Genomic DNA, 16,582 nt, shown 5'->3' with positions numbered 1-16,582 from the left:
CTCCCTCTCCCTCCCTCCCTCCTCTCCTCTCCCTCCCTCTCTCCGTTCGGCCGTCTCCTCTCCTCTCCTCTCCCTCCCTCCCTCCCTCCCTCCCATCCCCCCCTCCGTTCGGCCGTCTCCTCTCCCCTCCCTCCCTCCCTCCCTCCCTCCCTCCCTCCCTCCCTCTCTCCGTTCGGCCGTCTCCTCTCCTCTCCTCTCCCTCCCTCCCTCCCTCCCTCCCTCCCTCCCTCCCTCCGTTCGGCCGTCTCCTCTCCTCTCCCTCTCCCTCCCTCCCTCCCTCCCTCCCTCCCTCCGTTCGGCCGTCTCCTCTCCCTCTCCTCTCCTCTCCTCTCCTCTCCTCTCCCTCCCTCCCTCCCTCCCTCCCTCCCTCCGTTCGACCGTCTCCTCTCCTCTCCTCTCCCTCCCTCCCTCCCTCCCTCCCTCCCTCCGTTCGGCCGTCTCCTCTCCCTCCCATCCCCAGATTTGCATGTCGTTATTAACAGTAAGAGACACATTACTATGACACACACACACACACACACACACACACACACACACACACACACACACACACACACACACACACACACACACACACACACACACACACTAACACACACACTAACACACACACACACACACACACACACACACACACACACACACACACACATTATGCTGACTGAGGATATTATTACCTGTCTGGCAGCAGCACAGCTACCAGCCATGGCCTGAGAGAATATTTACCTGGAGAAATTCAATCAGTGTGTGCCGAAACGACACACACACACACACACACACACACACACACACACACACACACACACACACACACACACACACACACACACACACACACACACACACACACACAGTCTGCTGTGGTTAATGCAACTCCCAGCATCATACTGTATATAGAATCTGTTATTATGTCAGGATCTAGTCTGCCCAGTGTGAAGCCAGTTAGTAGAGACTGGTCATCTACCATGCTGATCCCCCCAGACACAGTATTGACTGGTACATTGTAACACTGTCAACATGACGTCTAGGATGCATTATATTACACCATTACCGTTATATTACACCATTACCATTATATTACGCCATTATCATTATATTACACCATTACCATTTTATAACACCATTATCATTATATTACACCATTACCATTATATAACACCATTACCATTATATTACATCTTGTTAAGGGCAGGAAGTCGGTTTTATCTTGTTAAGGTCAGGAAGTCGGTTTTATCTTGCTAAGGTCAGGAAGTCGGTTTTATCTTGCTAAGGTCAGGAAGTCGGTTTTATCTTGCTAAGGTCAGGAAGTCGGTTTTATCTTGTTAAGGTCAGGAAGTCGGTTTTATCTTGTTAAGGTCAGGAAGTCGGTTTTATCTTGCTAAGGTCAGGAAGTCGGTTTTATCTTGCTAAGGTCAGGAAGTCGGTTTTATCTTGCTAAGGTCAGGAAGTCGGTTTTATCTTGTTAAGGGCAGGAAGTCGGTTTTATCTTGCTAAGGTCAGGAAGTCAGTTTTATCTTGTTAAGGGCAGGAAGTCGGTTTTATCTTGCTAAGGTCAGGAAGTCAGTTTTATCTTACTAAGGTCAGGAAGTCGGTTTTATCTTGTTAAGGGCAGGAAGTCGGTTTTATCTTGTTAAGGTCAGGAAGTCGGTTTTATCTTGCTACGGTCAGGAAGTCGGTTTTATCTTGTTAAGGGCAGGAAGTCGGTTTTAGTTTGCTAAGGTCAGGAAGTCGGTTTTATCTTGCTACGGTCAGGAAGTCGGTTTTATCTTGCTAAGGTCAGGAAGTCGGTTTTAGTTTGCTAAGGGCAGGAAGTCGGTTTTATCTTGCTAAGGGCAGGAAGTCGGTTTTATCTTGTTAAGGTCAGGAAGTCGGTTTTATCTTGCTACGGTCAGGAAGTCGGTTTTATCTTGTTATGGGCAGGAAGTCGGTTTTATCTTGCTACGGTCAGGAAGTCGGTTTTAGTTTGCTAAGGTCAGGAAGTCGGTTTTATCTTGCGAATGTCAGGAAGTCAGTTTTATCTTGCTAAGGTCAGGAAGTCGGTTTTATCTTGCTAAGGTCAGGAAGTCGGTTTTATCTTGCTAAGGTCAGGAAGTCGGTTTTATCTTGCGAATGTCAGGAAGTCGGTTTTATCTTGTTAAGGGCAGGAAGTCGGTTTTATCTTGCTAAGATCAGGAAGTCGGTTTTATCTTGCTAAGGTCAGGAAGTCGGTTTTATCTTGCTACGGTCAGGAAGTCGGTTTTATCTTGCTAAGGTCAGGAAGTCGGTTTTATCTTGCTACGGTCAGGAAGTCGGTTTTATCTTGCTAAGGTCAGGAAGTCGGTTTTATCTTGCGAATGTCAGGAAGTCGGTTTTATCTTGTTAAGGGCAGGAAGTCGGTTTTATCTTGCTAAGGTCAGGAAGTCGGTTTTATCTTGCTAAGGGCAGGAAGTCGGTTTTAGTTTGCTAAGGGCAGGAAGTCGGTTTTATCTTGCTAAGGGCAGGAAGTCGGTTTTATCTTGTTAAGGTCAGGAAGTCGGTTTTGTCTTGTTAAGGTCAGGAAGTCGGTTTTGTCTTGCTACGGTCAGGAAGTCGGTTTTATCTTGTTAAGGGCAGGAAGTCGGTTTTATCTTGCTACGGTCAGGAAGTCGGTTTTAGTTTGCTAAGGTCAGGAAGTCGGATTTATCTTGCGAATGTCAGGAAGTCAGTTTTATCTTGCTAAGGTCAGGAAGTCGGTTTTATCTTGTTAAGGGCAGGAAGTCGGTTTTATCTTGCTAAGGTCAGGAAGTCAGTTTTATCTTGTTAAGGGCAGGAAGTCGGTTTTATCTTGCTAAGGTCAGGAAGTCAGTTTTATCTTACTAAGGTCAGGAAGTCGGTTTTATCTTGTTAAGGGCAGGAAGTCGGTTTTATCTTGTTAAGGTCAGGAAGTCGGTTTTATCTTGCTACGGTCAGGAAGTCGGTTTTATCTTGTTAAGGGCAGGAAGTCGGTTTTAGTTTGCTAAGGTCAGGAAGTCGGTTTTATCTTGCTACGGTCAGGAAGTCGGTTTTATCTTGCTAAGGTCAGGAAGTCGGTTTTAGTTTGCTAAGGGCAGGAAGTCGGTTTTATCTTGCTAAGGGCAGGAAGTCGGTTTTATCTTGTTAAGGTCAGGAAGTCGGTTTTATCTTGCTACGGTCAGGAAGTCGGTTTTATCTTGTTATGGGCAGGAAGTCGGTTTTATCTTGCTACGGTCAGGAAGTCGGTTTTAGTTTGCTAAGGTCAGGAAGTCGGTTTTATCTTGCGAATGTCAGGAAGTCAGTTTTATCTTGCTAAGGTCAGGAAGTCGGTTTTATCTTGCTAAGGTCAGGAAGTCGGTTTTATCTTGCTAAGGTCAGGAAGTCGGTTTTATCTTGCGAATGTCAGGAAGTCGGTTTTATCTTGTTAAGGGCAGGAAGTCGGTTTTATCTTGCTAAGATCAGGAAGTCGGTTTTATCTTGCTAAGGTCAGGAAGTCGGTTTTATCTTGCTACGGTCAGGAAGTCGGTTTTATCTTGCTAAGGTCAGGAAGTCGGTTTTATCTTGCTACGGTCAGGAAGTCGGTTTTATCTTGCTAAGGTCAGGAAGTCGGTTTTATCTTGCGAATGTCAGGAAGTCGGTTTTATCTTGTTAAGGGCAGGAAGTCGGTTTTATCTTGCTAAGGTCAGGAAGTCGGTTTTATCTTGCTAAGGGCAGGAAGTCGGTTTTAGTTTGCTAAGGGCAGGAAGTCGGTTTTATCTTGCTAAGGGCAGGAAGTCGGTTTTATCTTGTTAAGGTCAGGAAGTCGGTTTTGTCTTGTTAAGGTCAGGAAGTCGGTTTTGTCTTGCTACGGTCAGGAAGTCGGTTTTATCTTGTTAAGGGCAGGAAGTCGGTTTTATCTTGCTACGGTCAGGAAGTCGGTTTTAGTTTGCTAAGGTCAGGAAGTCGGATTTATCTTGCGAATGTCAGGAAGTCAGTTTTATCTTGCTAAGGTCAGGAAGTCGGTTTTATCTTGCTACGGTCAGGAAGTCGGTTTTATCTTGTTAAGGGCAGGAAGTCGGTTTTATCTTGCTAAGGTCAGGAAGTCGGTTTTATCTTGCTAAGGTCAGGAAGTCGGTTTTATCTTGTTAAGGGCAGGGAGTCGGTTTTATCTTGCTAAGGTCAGGAAGTCGGTTTTATCTTGCTACGGTCAGGAAGTCGGTTTTATCTTGCTACGGTCAGGAAGTCGGTTTTACTGTAGGCTGCCAGTACCAACTATATAATCCTCATAACTTCTTCTGTGACCGATTTAAAAAATAACCGGTTCAAGGACATAGATAGATCTGATGGAATAGAAAAAACGATTGGGGGCGAGGGGGGGCATCCTGTATTCTGAATTGAGAGGCGACAGTCGTTCTCCCCCTGGTCCAAACCACTGATGAGTATTTGGGAGTATTTTACACAATGTAATTTGACCCAGGCCTGTGAACGTGTCTCTGCAGGTCCTTCTCTGGTCGGGGTGGTGAGGAAGGACTGGGCGTCTGACAACAGTATCGCCCTCTCCTGGCCTGAGGCCGAACAACAGCCTAACGTCATACTGGACTATGAGATCAAGTACTACGATAAGGTAACGTCCTATAGACCACGTTTCTGTAACACTTTAGTTGTAATAGAGAAATTCGAAGGTTGTCGGTTCAATTCCCACACGGATCACGTACTAAAATGTATACACTCACTGTATGCCAGCCATACCGCCCTGCATACCACTGCCGGCTTGCTTCTGAAGCTAAGCAGGGTTGGTCCTGGTCGGTCCCTGGATGGGAGACCAGGTGTTGCTGGAAGTGGTATTGGAGGGCCAGTAGGAGGCACTCTTTCCTCTGGTCTAAAAATATATCCCATTGCCCCAGGGCAGTGATTGGGGACATTGCCCTGTGTAGGGTGCCGTCTTTCGGATGGGACGTTAAACGGGTGTCCTGACTCTCTGTGGTCATTAAAGATCCCATGGCACTTATCGTAAGAGTAGGGGTGTTAACCCCGGTGTCCTGGCTAAATTCCCAATCTGGCCCTCAAACCATTTCTAACCAAACCTAATCATCCCCAGCTTACAATTGGCTCATTCACCCCCCCCCCCTCTCCCCTCCCCTGTAACTATTCCCCAGGTAGTTGCTGTAAATGAGAACGTGTTCTCAGTCAACTTACCTGGTAAAATAACGGTAAAATAACGGTAAAATAACGGTAAAATAACGGTAAGATGTAAGGCACATTGGATAAAAAGATCTGTTTACCAGGACTCCTGGAGGTGGCTTCTGTATGTCTTGTTTTTGCTCCCACCATGTTGTAAGTGAAGTCATTTGGGGCGTGTCCTCACCAGGAACAGGAACAGTCGGGATACTCGTCGACCCGTACCAAGGCCCTCAGCGTCATCGTGACCGGTCTCAAGCCCTCCACCGTGTACGTGTTCCACGTGCGCGCTCGCACCGCCGCAGGCTTCACCGCTTACAGTGACACGTTTGACTTCTCCACCGGGGACGAGGGTGAGGATACGCGTGTGTGTGTCTGTGTGTTTCTCTGTGTGTGTGTTTCTGTGTGTGTGTTTATTTGTGTGTGTTTCTCTGTGTGTGTTTCTCTGTGTGTCTGTGTGTGTTTCTCTGTGTGTGTGTTTCTGTGTGTGTGTTTCTGTGTGTGTGTTTCTGTGTGTGTGTGTGTTTCTGTGTGTGTGTGTGTTTCTCTGTGTGTGTGTTTCTCTGTGTTTGTGTGTGTGTGTGTGTGTGTGTGTGTGTGTGTGTGTGTGTGTGTGTGTGTGTGTGTGTGTGTGTGTGTGTGTGTGTGTGTGTGTTTCTGTGTGTTTCTGTGTGTGTGTGTGTGTTTCTCTGTGTGTGTGTTTGTCTGTGTGTGTGTGTGTTTGTGTGTGTGTGTGTGTGTGTGTGTGTGTGTGTGTGTGTGTGTGTGTGTGTTTCTCAGTGTGTGTGTGTGTGTGTGTGTGTTTCTCTGTGTGTGTGTTTCTCTGTGTGTGTGTGTGTGTGTGTGTGTGTGTGTGTGTGTGTGTGTGTGTGTGTGTGTGTGTGTGTGTGTGTGTGTGTGTGTGTGTGTGTGTGTGTGTGTGTGTGTGTGTTTCTCAATGTGTGTCTGATTCAGTGTGTGTGATACTAAGTTGTATACTTGTCTCAGTGTGTGTGTAGTACTAAGTTGTATACTTGTCTCAGTGTGTGTAGTACTAAGTTGTATACTTGTCTCAGTGTGTGTAGTACTAAGCTGTATACTTGTCTCAGTGTGTGTGATACTAAGTTGTACACTTGTCTCAGTGTGTAGTACTAAGTTGTATACTTGTCTCAGTGTGTGTAGTACTAAGCTGTATACTTGTCTCAGTGTGTGTAGTACTAAGTTGTATACTTGTCTCAGTGTGTGTAGTACTAAGTTGTATACTTGTCTCAGTGTGTGTGATACTAAGTTGTATACTTGTCTCAGTGTGTGTAGTACTAAGCTGTATACTTGTCTCAGTGTGTGTAGTACTAAGCTGTATACTTGTCTCAGTGTGTGTAGTACTAAGTCGTTTACGTGTCTCTCTCTGCTCTGTCCCGTAACAGACTCAGGCATGGCAGCTGACCATGGGCAGGTGCTAGTGGTTGTCACGGCAGCCGTGGGCGGGTTCTCCCTACTCATCATCCTCACCCTCTTCTTCCTCATCACCGGACGGTAAGTGGAAACCCCACTCCTAGCCTATGTCTCTATTTCCTTTATAGTGCCCTACGTTATGACACCCTATTCCCTATATAGTGCACTACTTTTGACCAGATCCCTATGGGGAATAGTGTGCCCTTAGGCTGCCTTGACAACATACTTCTGAAGTAGTACTTGTGCCCCTCTCTCTCTCAATTCAATTCAAGGGGCGTCAACCTTTCTGGTGCAGGCGTTCTGCTAGCGACCCACCTCGACAACATCCGAGCGACAAATTCAAAATACAGAAATAGTCCTAATAAACATTCATAAAAAATACAAGTGTTATACATCGACTTAAAGATTAACTTCTCGTTAATCCGGTCGCTTTGTCAGATTTCAAAAAGGCTTTACGGCGAAAGCATACCATGTGATTATCTGAGGACAGCGCCCCCTGCTTACAAATGCATACAAACATTTTTACAAGCAAGTAAAGGAATAACAAAAGTCAGAAATAGCGATAAAATGAATCACTTAACCTTTGAAGATCTTCATATGGTTGCAGTCACAAGAGTCCCAGCTTCACAAAAAATGTTTGTTTTGTTCGATAAAGTCCCTCTTTATATCCCAAAAACTCAGTTTTATTGGCGCGTTTTGTTCAGTAATCCACTGACTCCATGGCGGTCACAACATGCAGACTACAACGTGCTTCTACACCTCCATTGTTTGCTGTTTGGGGTTTTAGGCTGGGTTTCTGTACAGCACTTCGAGATATTAGCTGATGTACGAAGGGCTATATATAAATAAACTTGATTGATTGATTGATTGATTGATGCAGACGAAAACATCCTAATAGTATCGGTAAAGTTTGTCGAAACATGTCAAACGATGTTTATAATTCATTCTCAGGTATGTCAATTGTCTAAATAATCGATAATATTTCAACCGGACAATAACGTATTCAAATAGAAAGGGAAAACAACGAAGGGCGTGTACTCGGTCACGCGCACAAACCAGCTCTGCTTTCTTCCTCAGTCCACTGACAAAAAAGTCTCATTCTTCTTCATTTTTCAGAAAACAAGCCTGAAACAATGTTTAAAGACTGTTGACATCTAGTGGAAGCCATAGGAACTGCAATCTGGGTCCTACCCCATTATTTATTTATTTATTTATTTCACCTTTATTTAACCAGGTAGGCAAATTGAGAACACGTTCTCATTTACAATTGCGACCTGGCCAAGATAAAGCAAAGCAGTTCGACACATACAACAACACAGAGTTACACATGGAGTAAAACAAACATACAGTCAATAATACAGTAGAAAATAAGTCTATATACAATATGAGCAAGTGAGGTGAGAAGGGAGGTGAAGGCAAACAAAATATATATATAAATAAATACAAATATAAAAAGGCCATGGTGGCGAAGTAAATACAATATAGCAAGTAAAAAATAACACTGGAATGGTAGGTTTGCAGTGAATGAAGGTGCAAAGTAGAGATAGAAATAATGGGGTGCAAAGGAGCAAAATAAATAAATACAGTAGGTAAAGAGGTAGTTGTTTGGACTAAATTATAGATGGGCTATGTACAGGTGCAGTAATCTATGAGCTGCTCTGACAGCTGGTGCTTAAAGCTAGTGAGGGAGATAAGTGTTTCCAGTTTCAGAGATTTTTGTAGTTCGTTCCAGTCATTGGCAGCAGAGAACTGGAAGGAGAGGCGGCCAAAGGAAGAATTGGTTTTGGGGGTGACCAGAGAGATATACCTGCTGGAGCGCGTGCTACGGGTGGGCGTTGCTGTGGTGACCAGCGAGCTGAGATAAGGGGGGACTTTACCTAGCAGGGTCTTGTAGATGACCTGGAGCCAGTGGGTTTGGCGACGAGTGTGAAGCGAGGGCCAGCCAACGAGAGCGTACAGGTCGCAGTGGTGGGTAGTATATGGGGCTTTGGTGACAAAACGGATGGCACTGTGATAGACTGCATCCAATTTATTGAGTAGGGTTTTGGAGGCTATTTTGTAAATGACATCACCGAAGTCGAGGATTGGTAGGATGGTCAGTTTTACAAGGGTATGTTTGGCAGCATGAGTGAAGGATGCTTTGTTGCGGAATAGGAAGCCGATTCTAGATTTAACTTTGGATTGGAGATGCTTGATGTGAGTCTGGAAGGAGAGTTTACAGTCTAACCAGACACCTAGGTATTTGTAGTTGTCCACATATTCTAAGTCAGAGCCGTCCAGAGTAGTGATGCTGGACAGGCGGGCAGGTGCAGGCAGCGATCGGTTGAAGAGCATGCATTTAGTTTTACTTGTATTTAAGAGCAATTGGAGGCCACGGAAGGAGAGTTGTATGGCATTGAAGCTCGCCTGGAGGGTTGTTAACACAGTGTCAAGAGAAGGGCCAGAAGTATACAGAATAGTGTCGTCTGCGTAGAGGTGGATCAGAGACTCACCAGCAGCAAGAGCGACATCATTGATGTATACAGAGAAGAGAGTCGGTCCAAGAATTGAACCCTGTGGCACCCCCATAGAGACTGCCAGAGGTCCGGACAACAGACCCTCCGATTTGACACACTGAACTCGATCAGAGAAGTAGTTGGTGAACCAGGCGAGACAATCATTAGAGAAACCAAGGCTGTCGAGTCTGCCGATGAGGATGTGGTGATTGACAGAGTCAAAAGCCTTGGCCAGGTCAATGAATATGGCTGCACAGTACTGTTTCCTATCGATAGCGGTTAAGATATCGTTTATGACCTTGAGCGTGGCTGAGGTGCACCCATGACCAGCTCTGAAACCAGATTGCATAGCGGAGAAGGTATGGTGGGATTCGAGATGGTCGGTAATCTGTTTGTTGACTTGGCTTTCGAAGACCTTAGAAAGGCAGGGTAGGATAGATATAGGTCTGTAGCAGTTTGGGTCTAGAGTGTCTCCCCCTTTGAAGAGGGGGATAACCGCAGCTGCTTTCCAATCTTTGGGAATCTCAGACGACACGAAAGAGAGGTTGAAAAGGCTGGTAATAGGGGTGGCAACAATTTCAGCAGATAGTTTTAGAAAGAAAGGGTCCAGATTATCTAGCCCGGCTGATTTGTAAGGGTCCAGATTTTGCAGCTCTTTCAGAACATCAGCTGACTGTATTTGGGAGAAAGAGAAATGGGGAAGGCTTGGGCGAGTAGCAGAGGGGAGGGCAGTGCTGTTGACCGGGGTAGGGGTAGCCAGGTGGAAAGCATGGCCAGCCGTAGAAAAATGCTTATTGAAATTCTCAATTATAGTGGATTTGTCGGTGGTGACAGTGTTTCCTATCTTCAGTGCAGTTGGAAGCTGGGAGGAGGTGTTCTTATTCTCCATGGACTTTACAGTGTCCCAGAACTTTTTTGAGTTTGTGTTGCAGGAAGCAAATTTCTGCTTGAAAAAGCTAGCCTTGGCTTTTCTAACTGCCTGTGTATACTGGTTTCTAGCTTCCCTGAAAAGTTGCATATCACGGGGGCTGTTCGATGCTAATGCAGAACGCCATTAGATACTCTATAGGCATTCAATTGAAAATACCCACATCAAAAAGATCCCACTTCCTGGATGGATTTTCCTCAGGTTTTCACCTGCCATATCAGTTATGTTATACTCACAGACATTATTCTAACAGTTTTGGAAACTTTAGAGTGTTTTCTATCCAAATCGACCAATTATATGCATATCCTAGCTTCTGAGCCTGAGTAACAGGTCAGTTTACTTTGGACACGCTTCTCATCCAGACGTCGAAATACTACAGCCATAAGAAGATTTATTGGCATGGGAAACATATGCTAACATTGCCAAAGCAAGTGAAATAGATAATATAGAAAAGTGAAATAAACAATAAAAATGAACAGTAAACATTACACTCACAGAAGTTCCAAAAGAATAAAGACATTTCAAATGTCATATTATGTCTATATACAGTGTTGTAACGATGTGCAAATACTGAAAATACAAAAGGGAAAATAAATAAGCATAAATATGGCTTGTATTTACAATGGTTTTTGTTCTTCACTGGTTGACCTTTTCTTGTGGCAACAGGTCACACATCTTCCTGCGGTGATGGAACACTGTGGAATTTCACCCAGTAGATATGGGAGTTTATCAAAATTGGATTTGTTTTCGAATTCTTTGTGGATCTGTGTAATCTGAGGGAAATATGTGTCTCTAATATGGTCATACATTGGGCAGGAGGTTAGGAAGTGCAGCTCAGTTTCCACCTCATTTTGTGGGCAGTGTGCACATAGCCTGTCTTCTCTTGAGAGCCAGGTCTGCCTACGGCGGCCTTTCTCAATAGCAAGGCTATGCTCACTGAGTCTGTACATAGTCAAAGATTTCCTTAAGCTTGGGTCAGTCACAGTGGTCAGGTATTCTGCCACTGTGTACTCTCTGTTTAGGGCCAAATAGCATTCTAGTTTGCTCTGTTTTTTTGTTAATTCTTTCCAATTTGTCAAGTAATTATCTTTTTGTTTTCTCGTGATTTGGTTAGGTCTAATTGTGTTGCTGTCCTGGGGCTCTGCAGGATCTGTTTGTGTTTGTGAACAGACCCCCAGGACTCACTCTCTCCTCTCTCCCCTCGCCTCTTCTCTCCCCCACCACTCCTCTCCCTCTCCCTCCACCTCTCTCTCCTCTCCTCTCTTCCCTCTCCTCCCCTCTCTCCCCCACCACTCCTCTCCCTCTCCCTCCACCTCTCTCTCCTCTCTTCCCTCTCCTCCCCTCTCTCCCCCACCACTCCTCTCCCTCTCCCTCCACCTCTCTCTCCTCTCTCTCCTCTCTTCCCTCTCTCTCCTCTCTCCCCCACCACTCCTCTCCCTCCCCCTCCTCTCTCCCCTCTCTCTCCTCTCTCTTTCCCTCTCCCTCCCCCTCCTCTCTCCTCTCTCTTTCCCTCCCCCTCCCCCTCCCCCTCCTCTCTCCCCTCTCTCTCCTCTCTCTCCTCTCTCCCCTCTCTCCCCCACCACTCCTCTCCCTCCCCCTCCTCTCTCCCCTCTCTCTCCTCTCTCTCTTCTCTCTCCTCTCTCCCCCACCACTCCTCTCCCTCCCCCTCCTCTCTCCCCTCTCTCTCCTCTCTCTTTCTCTCCCCCTCTCCTCTCATTATCTCTGAGTGTGATTCAGTTCAAATCGGTTCATCCAGGCACCCCCACATCCGCCAAGCTGTCCTTCTCATGTTCCCATTGGCTGGACCACTTTTATGCCTAATTACCCTGCATGCATTTCTGCTGCTGGCTGCTGGCTGTCTGGTCGTCTCCTTTCATTGGTTACTCCCCTATCTATATGTATGTCACCCTGACTTACAGATCCTTTTCTCTATTTGGTTAGGTTGGGGTGTGACTAGGGGGGGCAATCTATGTTTTCTATTTCTTTATTGGCCGGGTATGGTTCCAAATCAGAGGCAGCTGTCTATCGTTGTCTCTGATTGGGGATCATACTTAGGCAGCCTTTTTTCCCACCTGTAGTTTGTGGGATCTTGTTTTTGGTACTATGCTGTTTAGCCCTACTAGACGTTTCGTTTTGTATTTGTTGTTTTGTCTACCACGCTGCACCTTGGTCCGATCCTTCCATCGACGAACGTAACATTGTAGCTACTACTGACTGACAGAGAGTGTATGAACACTGACAGGAGGCTCAGATTGGGACTGGTCTACGACAGAGGCTGAGTCCCAAATGAACACTGACAGGAGGGTTCAGATTGGGACTGGGCTACGACAGAGGATGTGTCCCAAATTAACACTGACAGGAGGGTTCAGATTGGGACTGGGCTACGACAGAGGATGAGTCCCAAATGAACACTGACAGGATGTTCAGATTGGGACTGGGCTACGACAGAGGATGAGTCCCAAATGAACACTGACAGGAGGGTTCAGATTGGGACTGGGCTACGACAGAGGATGAGTCCCAAATGAACACTGACAGGAGGGTTCAGATTGGGACTGGGCTACGACAGAGGATGAGTCCCAAATGAACACTGACAGGAGGGTTCAGATTGGGACTGGGCTACGACAGAGGATGAGTCCCAAATGAACACTGACAGGAGGGTTCAGATTGGGACTGGGCTACAACAGAGGATGAGTCCCAAATGAACACTGCAGGATGTTCAGATTGGGACTGGTCTACGACAGAGGCTGAGTCCCAAATGAACACTGACAGGAGGGTTCAGATTGGGACTGGTCTACGACAGAGGATGAGTCCCAAATGAACACTGACAGGAGGGTTCAGATTGGGACTGGTCTACGACAGAGGATGAGTCCCAAATGAACACTGACAGGAGGGTTCAGATTGGGACTGGGCTACGACATAGGATGAGTCCCAAATGAACACTGACAGGAGGGTTCAGATTGGGACTGGGCTACGACAGAGGATGAGTCCCAAATGAACACTGACAGGAGGGTTCAGATTGGGACTGGGCTACGACAGAGGATGAGTCCCAAATTAACACTGACGAGGGTTCAGATTGGGACTGGTCTACGACAGAGGATGAGTCCCAAATGAACACTGACAGGATGTTCAGATTGGGACTGGGCTACGACAGAGGATGAGTCCCAAATGAACACTGACAGGAGGGTTCAGATTGGGTCTGGTCTACGACAGAGGATGAGTCCCAAATTAACACTGACAGGAGGGTTCAGATTGGGACTGGGCTACGACATAGGATGAGTCCCAAATGGACGCTAATAGTGCACTACTTTTGGTTTCAGCCCATATGTTATGGTGGACAGCTCCACTGTACTTCCTGCATCCTGGTCCACTTCCTGCCCGACTAGATGTTCTGTCATTGCATTGCATCAACCAATGGTTGCATGCCACATCATCAACTGTGCAGTCAGGCATCAGATCAGTTAATCTATCCAGGAGTTGTGAGATCTGATACGTGTCTGTAATGTAGTCAGACAGGAACCTCTACCTGACACGTAGTCAGACAGGAACCACTACCTGACATGTGTCTGTAATGTAGTCAGACAGGAACCTCTACCTGATGTGTGTCTGTAATGTAGTCAGACAGGAACCTCTACCTGATGTGTGTCTGTAATGTAGTCAGACAGGAACCTCTACCTGATGTCTGTAATATAGTCAGACAGGAACCTCTACCTGACATGTGTCTGTAATGTAGTCAGACAGGAACCTCTACCTGATGTCTGTAATGTAGTCAGACAGGAACCTCTACCTGACATGTGTCTGTAATGTAGTCAGACAGGAACCTCTACCTGATGTATGTAATATAGTCAGACAAGAACCTCTACCTGATGTCTGTAATGTAGTCAGACAGGAACCTCTACCTGATGTATGTAATATAGTCAGACAGGAACCTCTACCTGATGTCTGTAATGTAGCCAGACAGGAACCTCTACCTGACATGTGTCTGTAATGTAGTCAGACAGGAACCTCTACCTGACATGTGTCTGTAATGTAGTCAGACAGGAACCTCTACCTGATGTCTGTAATGTAGTCAGACAGGAACCTCTACCTGATGTCTGTAATGTAGTCAGACAGGAACCTCTACCTGATGTCTGTAATGTAGTCAGACAGGAACCTCTACCTGCCATGTGTCTGTAATGTAGTCAGACAGGAACCTCTACCTGACATGTGTCTGTAATGTAGTCAGACAGGAACCTCTACCTGACATGTGTCTGTAATGTAGTCAGACAGGAACCTCTACCTGATGTCTGTAATGTAGTCAGACAGGAACCTCTACCTGCCATGTGTCTGTAATGTAGTCAGACAGGAACCTCTACCTGACATGTGTCTGTAATGTAGTCAGACAGGAACCTCTACCTGATGTCTGTAATGTAGTCAGACAGGAACCTCTACCTGATGTCTGTAATGTAGTCAGACAGGAACCTCTACCTGATGTGTGTAATGTAGTCAGACAGGAACCTCTACCTGATGTCTGTAATGTAGTCAGACAGGAACCTCTACCTGACGTCTGTAATGTAGTCAGACAGGAACCTCTACCTGACATGTGTCTGTAATGTAGTCAGACAGGAACCTCTACCTGATGTCTGTAATGTAGCCAGACAGGAACCTCTACCTGACATGTGTCTGTAATGTAGTCAGACAGGAACCTCTACCTGACATGTGTCTGTAATGTAGTCAGACAGGAACCTCTACCTGACATGTGTCTGTAATGTAGTCAGACAGGAACCTCTACCTGACGTGTGTCTGTAATGTAGTCGGACAGGAACCTCTACCTGATTTCTGTAATGTAGTCAGACAGGAACCTCTACCTGACGTGTGTCTGTAATGTAGTCAGACAGGAACCTCTACCTGATGTGTGTCTGTAATGTAGTCAGACAGGAACCTCTACCTGACGTGTGTCTGTAATGTAGTCAGACAGGAAGCTCTACCTGCCATGTGTCTGTAATGTAGTCAGACAGGAACCTCTACCCGACGTCTATAATGTAGTCAGACAGGAACCTCTACCTGACATGTGTAATGTAGTCAGACAGGAACCTCTACCAGACATGTGTAATGTAGTCAGACAGGAAGCTCTACCTGCCATGTGTCTGTAATGTAGTCAGACAGGAACCTCTACCTGACATGTGTAATGTAGTCAGACAGGAACCTCTACCTGATGTCTGTAATGTAGTCAGACAGGAACCTCTACCTAACATGTGTCTGTAATGTAGTCAGACAGGAAGCTCTACCTGCCATGTGTCTGTAATGTAGTCAGACAGGAACCTCTACCAGACATGTGTCTGTAATGTAGTCAGACAGGAAGCTCTACCTGACATGTGTCTGTAATGTAGTCAGACAGGAAGCTCTACCTGCCATGTGTCTGTAATGTAGTCGGACAGGAACCTCTACCTGATGTCTGTAATGTAGTCAGACAGGAAGCTCTACCTGACATGTGTCTGTAATGTAGTCAGACAGGAAGCTCTACCTGCCATGTGTCTGTAATGTAGTCAGACAGGAACCTCTACCAGACATGTGTAATGTAGTCAGACAGGAACGTCTACCAGACATGTGTAATGTAGTCAGACAGGAACCTCTACCTGATGTCTGTAATGTAGTCAGACAGGAACCTCTACCTGACATGTGTCTGTAATGTCGTCAGACAGGAAGCTCTACCTGTCATGTGTCTGTAATGTAGTCAGACAGGAACCTCTACCAGACATGTGTAATGTAGTCAGACAGGAACCTCTACCAGACATGTGTAATGTAGTCAGACAGGAACCTCTACCAGACATGTGTAATGTAGTCAGACAGGAACCTCTACCAGACATGTGTCTGCAATGTAGTCAGACAGGAACCTCTACCTGATGTGTGTCTGTAATATAGTCGGACAGGAACCTCTACCTGACGTCTGTAATGTAGTCAGACGGGAACCTCTACCTGATGTGTGTCTGTAATATAGTCAGACAGGAACCTCTACCTGACGTCTGTAATGTAGTCAGACAGGAACCTCTACCTGACATGTATCTGTAATGTAGTCAGACAGGAACCACTACCTGACGTGTGTCTGTAATGTAGTCAGACAGGAACCTCTACCTGATGTCTGTAATGTAGTCAGACAGGAACCTCTACCTGACATGTGTCTGTAATATAGTCAGACAGGAACCTCTACCTGACGTGTGTCTGTAATGTAGTCAGACAGGAACCTCTACCTGACGTGTGTCTGTAATGTAGTCAGACAGGAACCTCTACCTGACGTGTGTCTGTAATATAGTCAGACAGGAACCTCTACCTGACGTGTGTCTGTAATATAGTCAGACAGGAACCTCTACCTGACGTGTGTCTGTAATGTAGTCAGACAGGAACCTCTACCTGACGTGTGTCTGTAATATAGTCAGACAGGAACCTCTACCTGACGTGTGTCTGTAATATAGTCAGACAGGAACCTCTACCTGACGTCTGCAATGTAGTCAGACAGGAACCTCTACCTGACGTGTGTCTGTAATATAGTCAGACAGGAACCTCTACCTGACGTCTGTAATGTAGTCAGACAGGAAACTCTACCTGACGTCTGTAATGTAGTCAGACA

At 46.0% G+C, this 16,582-nt stretch overlaps 1 protein-coding gene across 1 annotated transcript in view; it reads left to right on the top strand.

Annotated features, from left to right (window-relative positions):
* The first annotated feature begins 4,221 nt into the window (after positions 1–4,221).
* LOC129845267 (ephrin type-A receptor 6-like) overlaps positions 4,222–16,582 on the top strand; it is a 56,084-nt gene continuing 43,723 nt past the window's right edge. Inside the window, exons 1-3 of the mRNA XM_055913138.1 lie at positions 4,222–4,573; positions 5,318–5,480; positions 6,531–6,639. Of these exons, the coding sequence (XP_055769113.1) occupies positions 4,385–4,573; positions 5,318–5,480; positions 6,531–6,639 (461 nt within the window). The 5' untranslated portion in view covers positions 4,222–4,384. The remainder of the gene's footprint in view (positions 4,574–5,317; positions 5,481–6,530; positions 6,640–16,582) is intronic.

This window comes from Salvelinus fontinalis, unplaced genomic scaffold (assembly GCF_029448725.1).
Source record: "Salvelinus fontinalis isolate EN_2023a unplaced genomic scaffold, ASM2944872v1 scaffold_0260, whole genome shotgun sequence".
In the NCBI taxonomy this organism is placed as follows: Eukaryota; Metazoa; Chordata; class Actinopteri; order Salmoniformes; family Salmonidae; genus Salvelinus; species Salvelinus fontinalis.
Note: the sequence above shows the minus strand (reverse complement) of the source record. Positions and strands in the feature narration are given on the sequence as shown.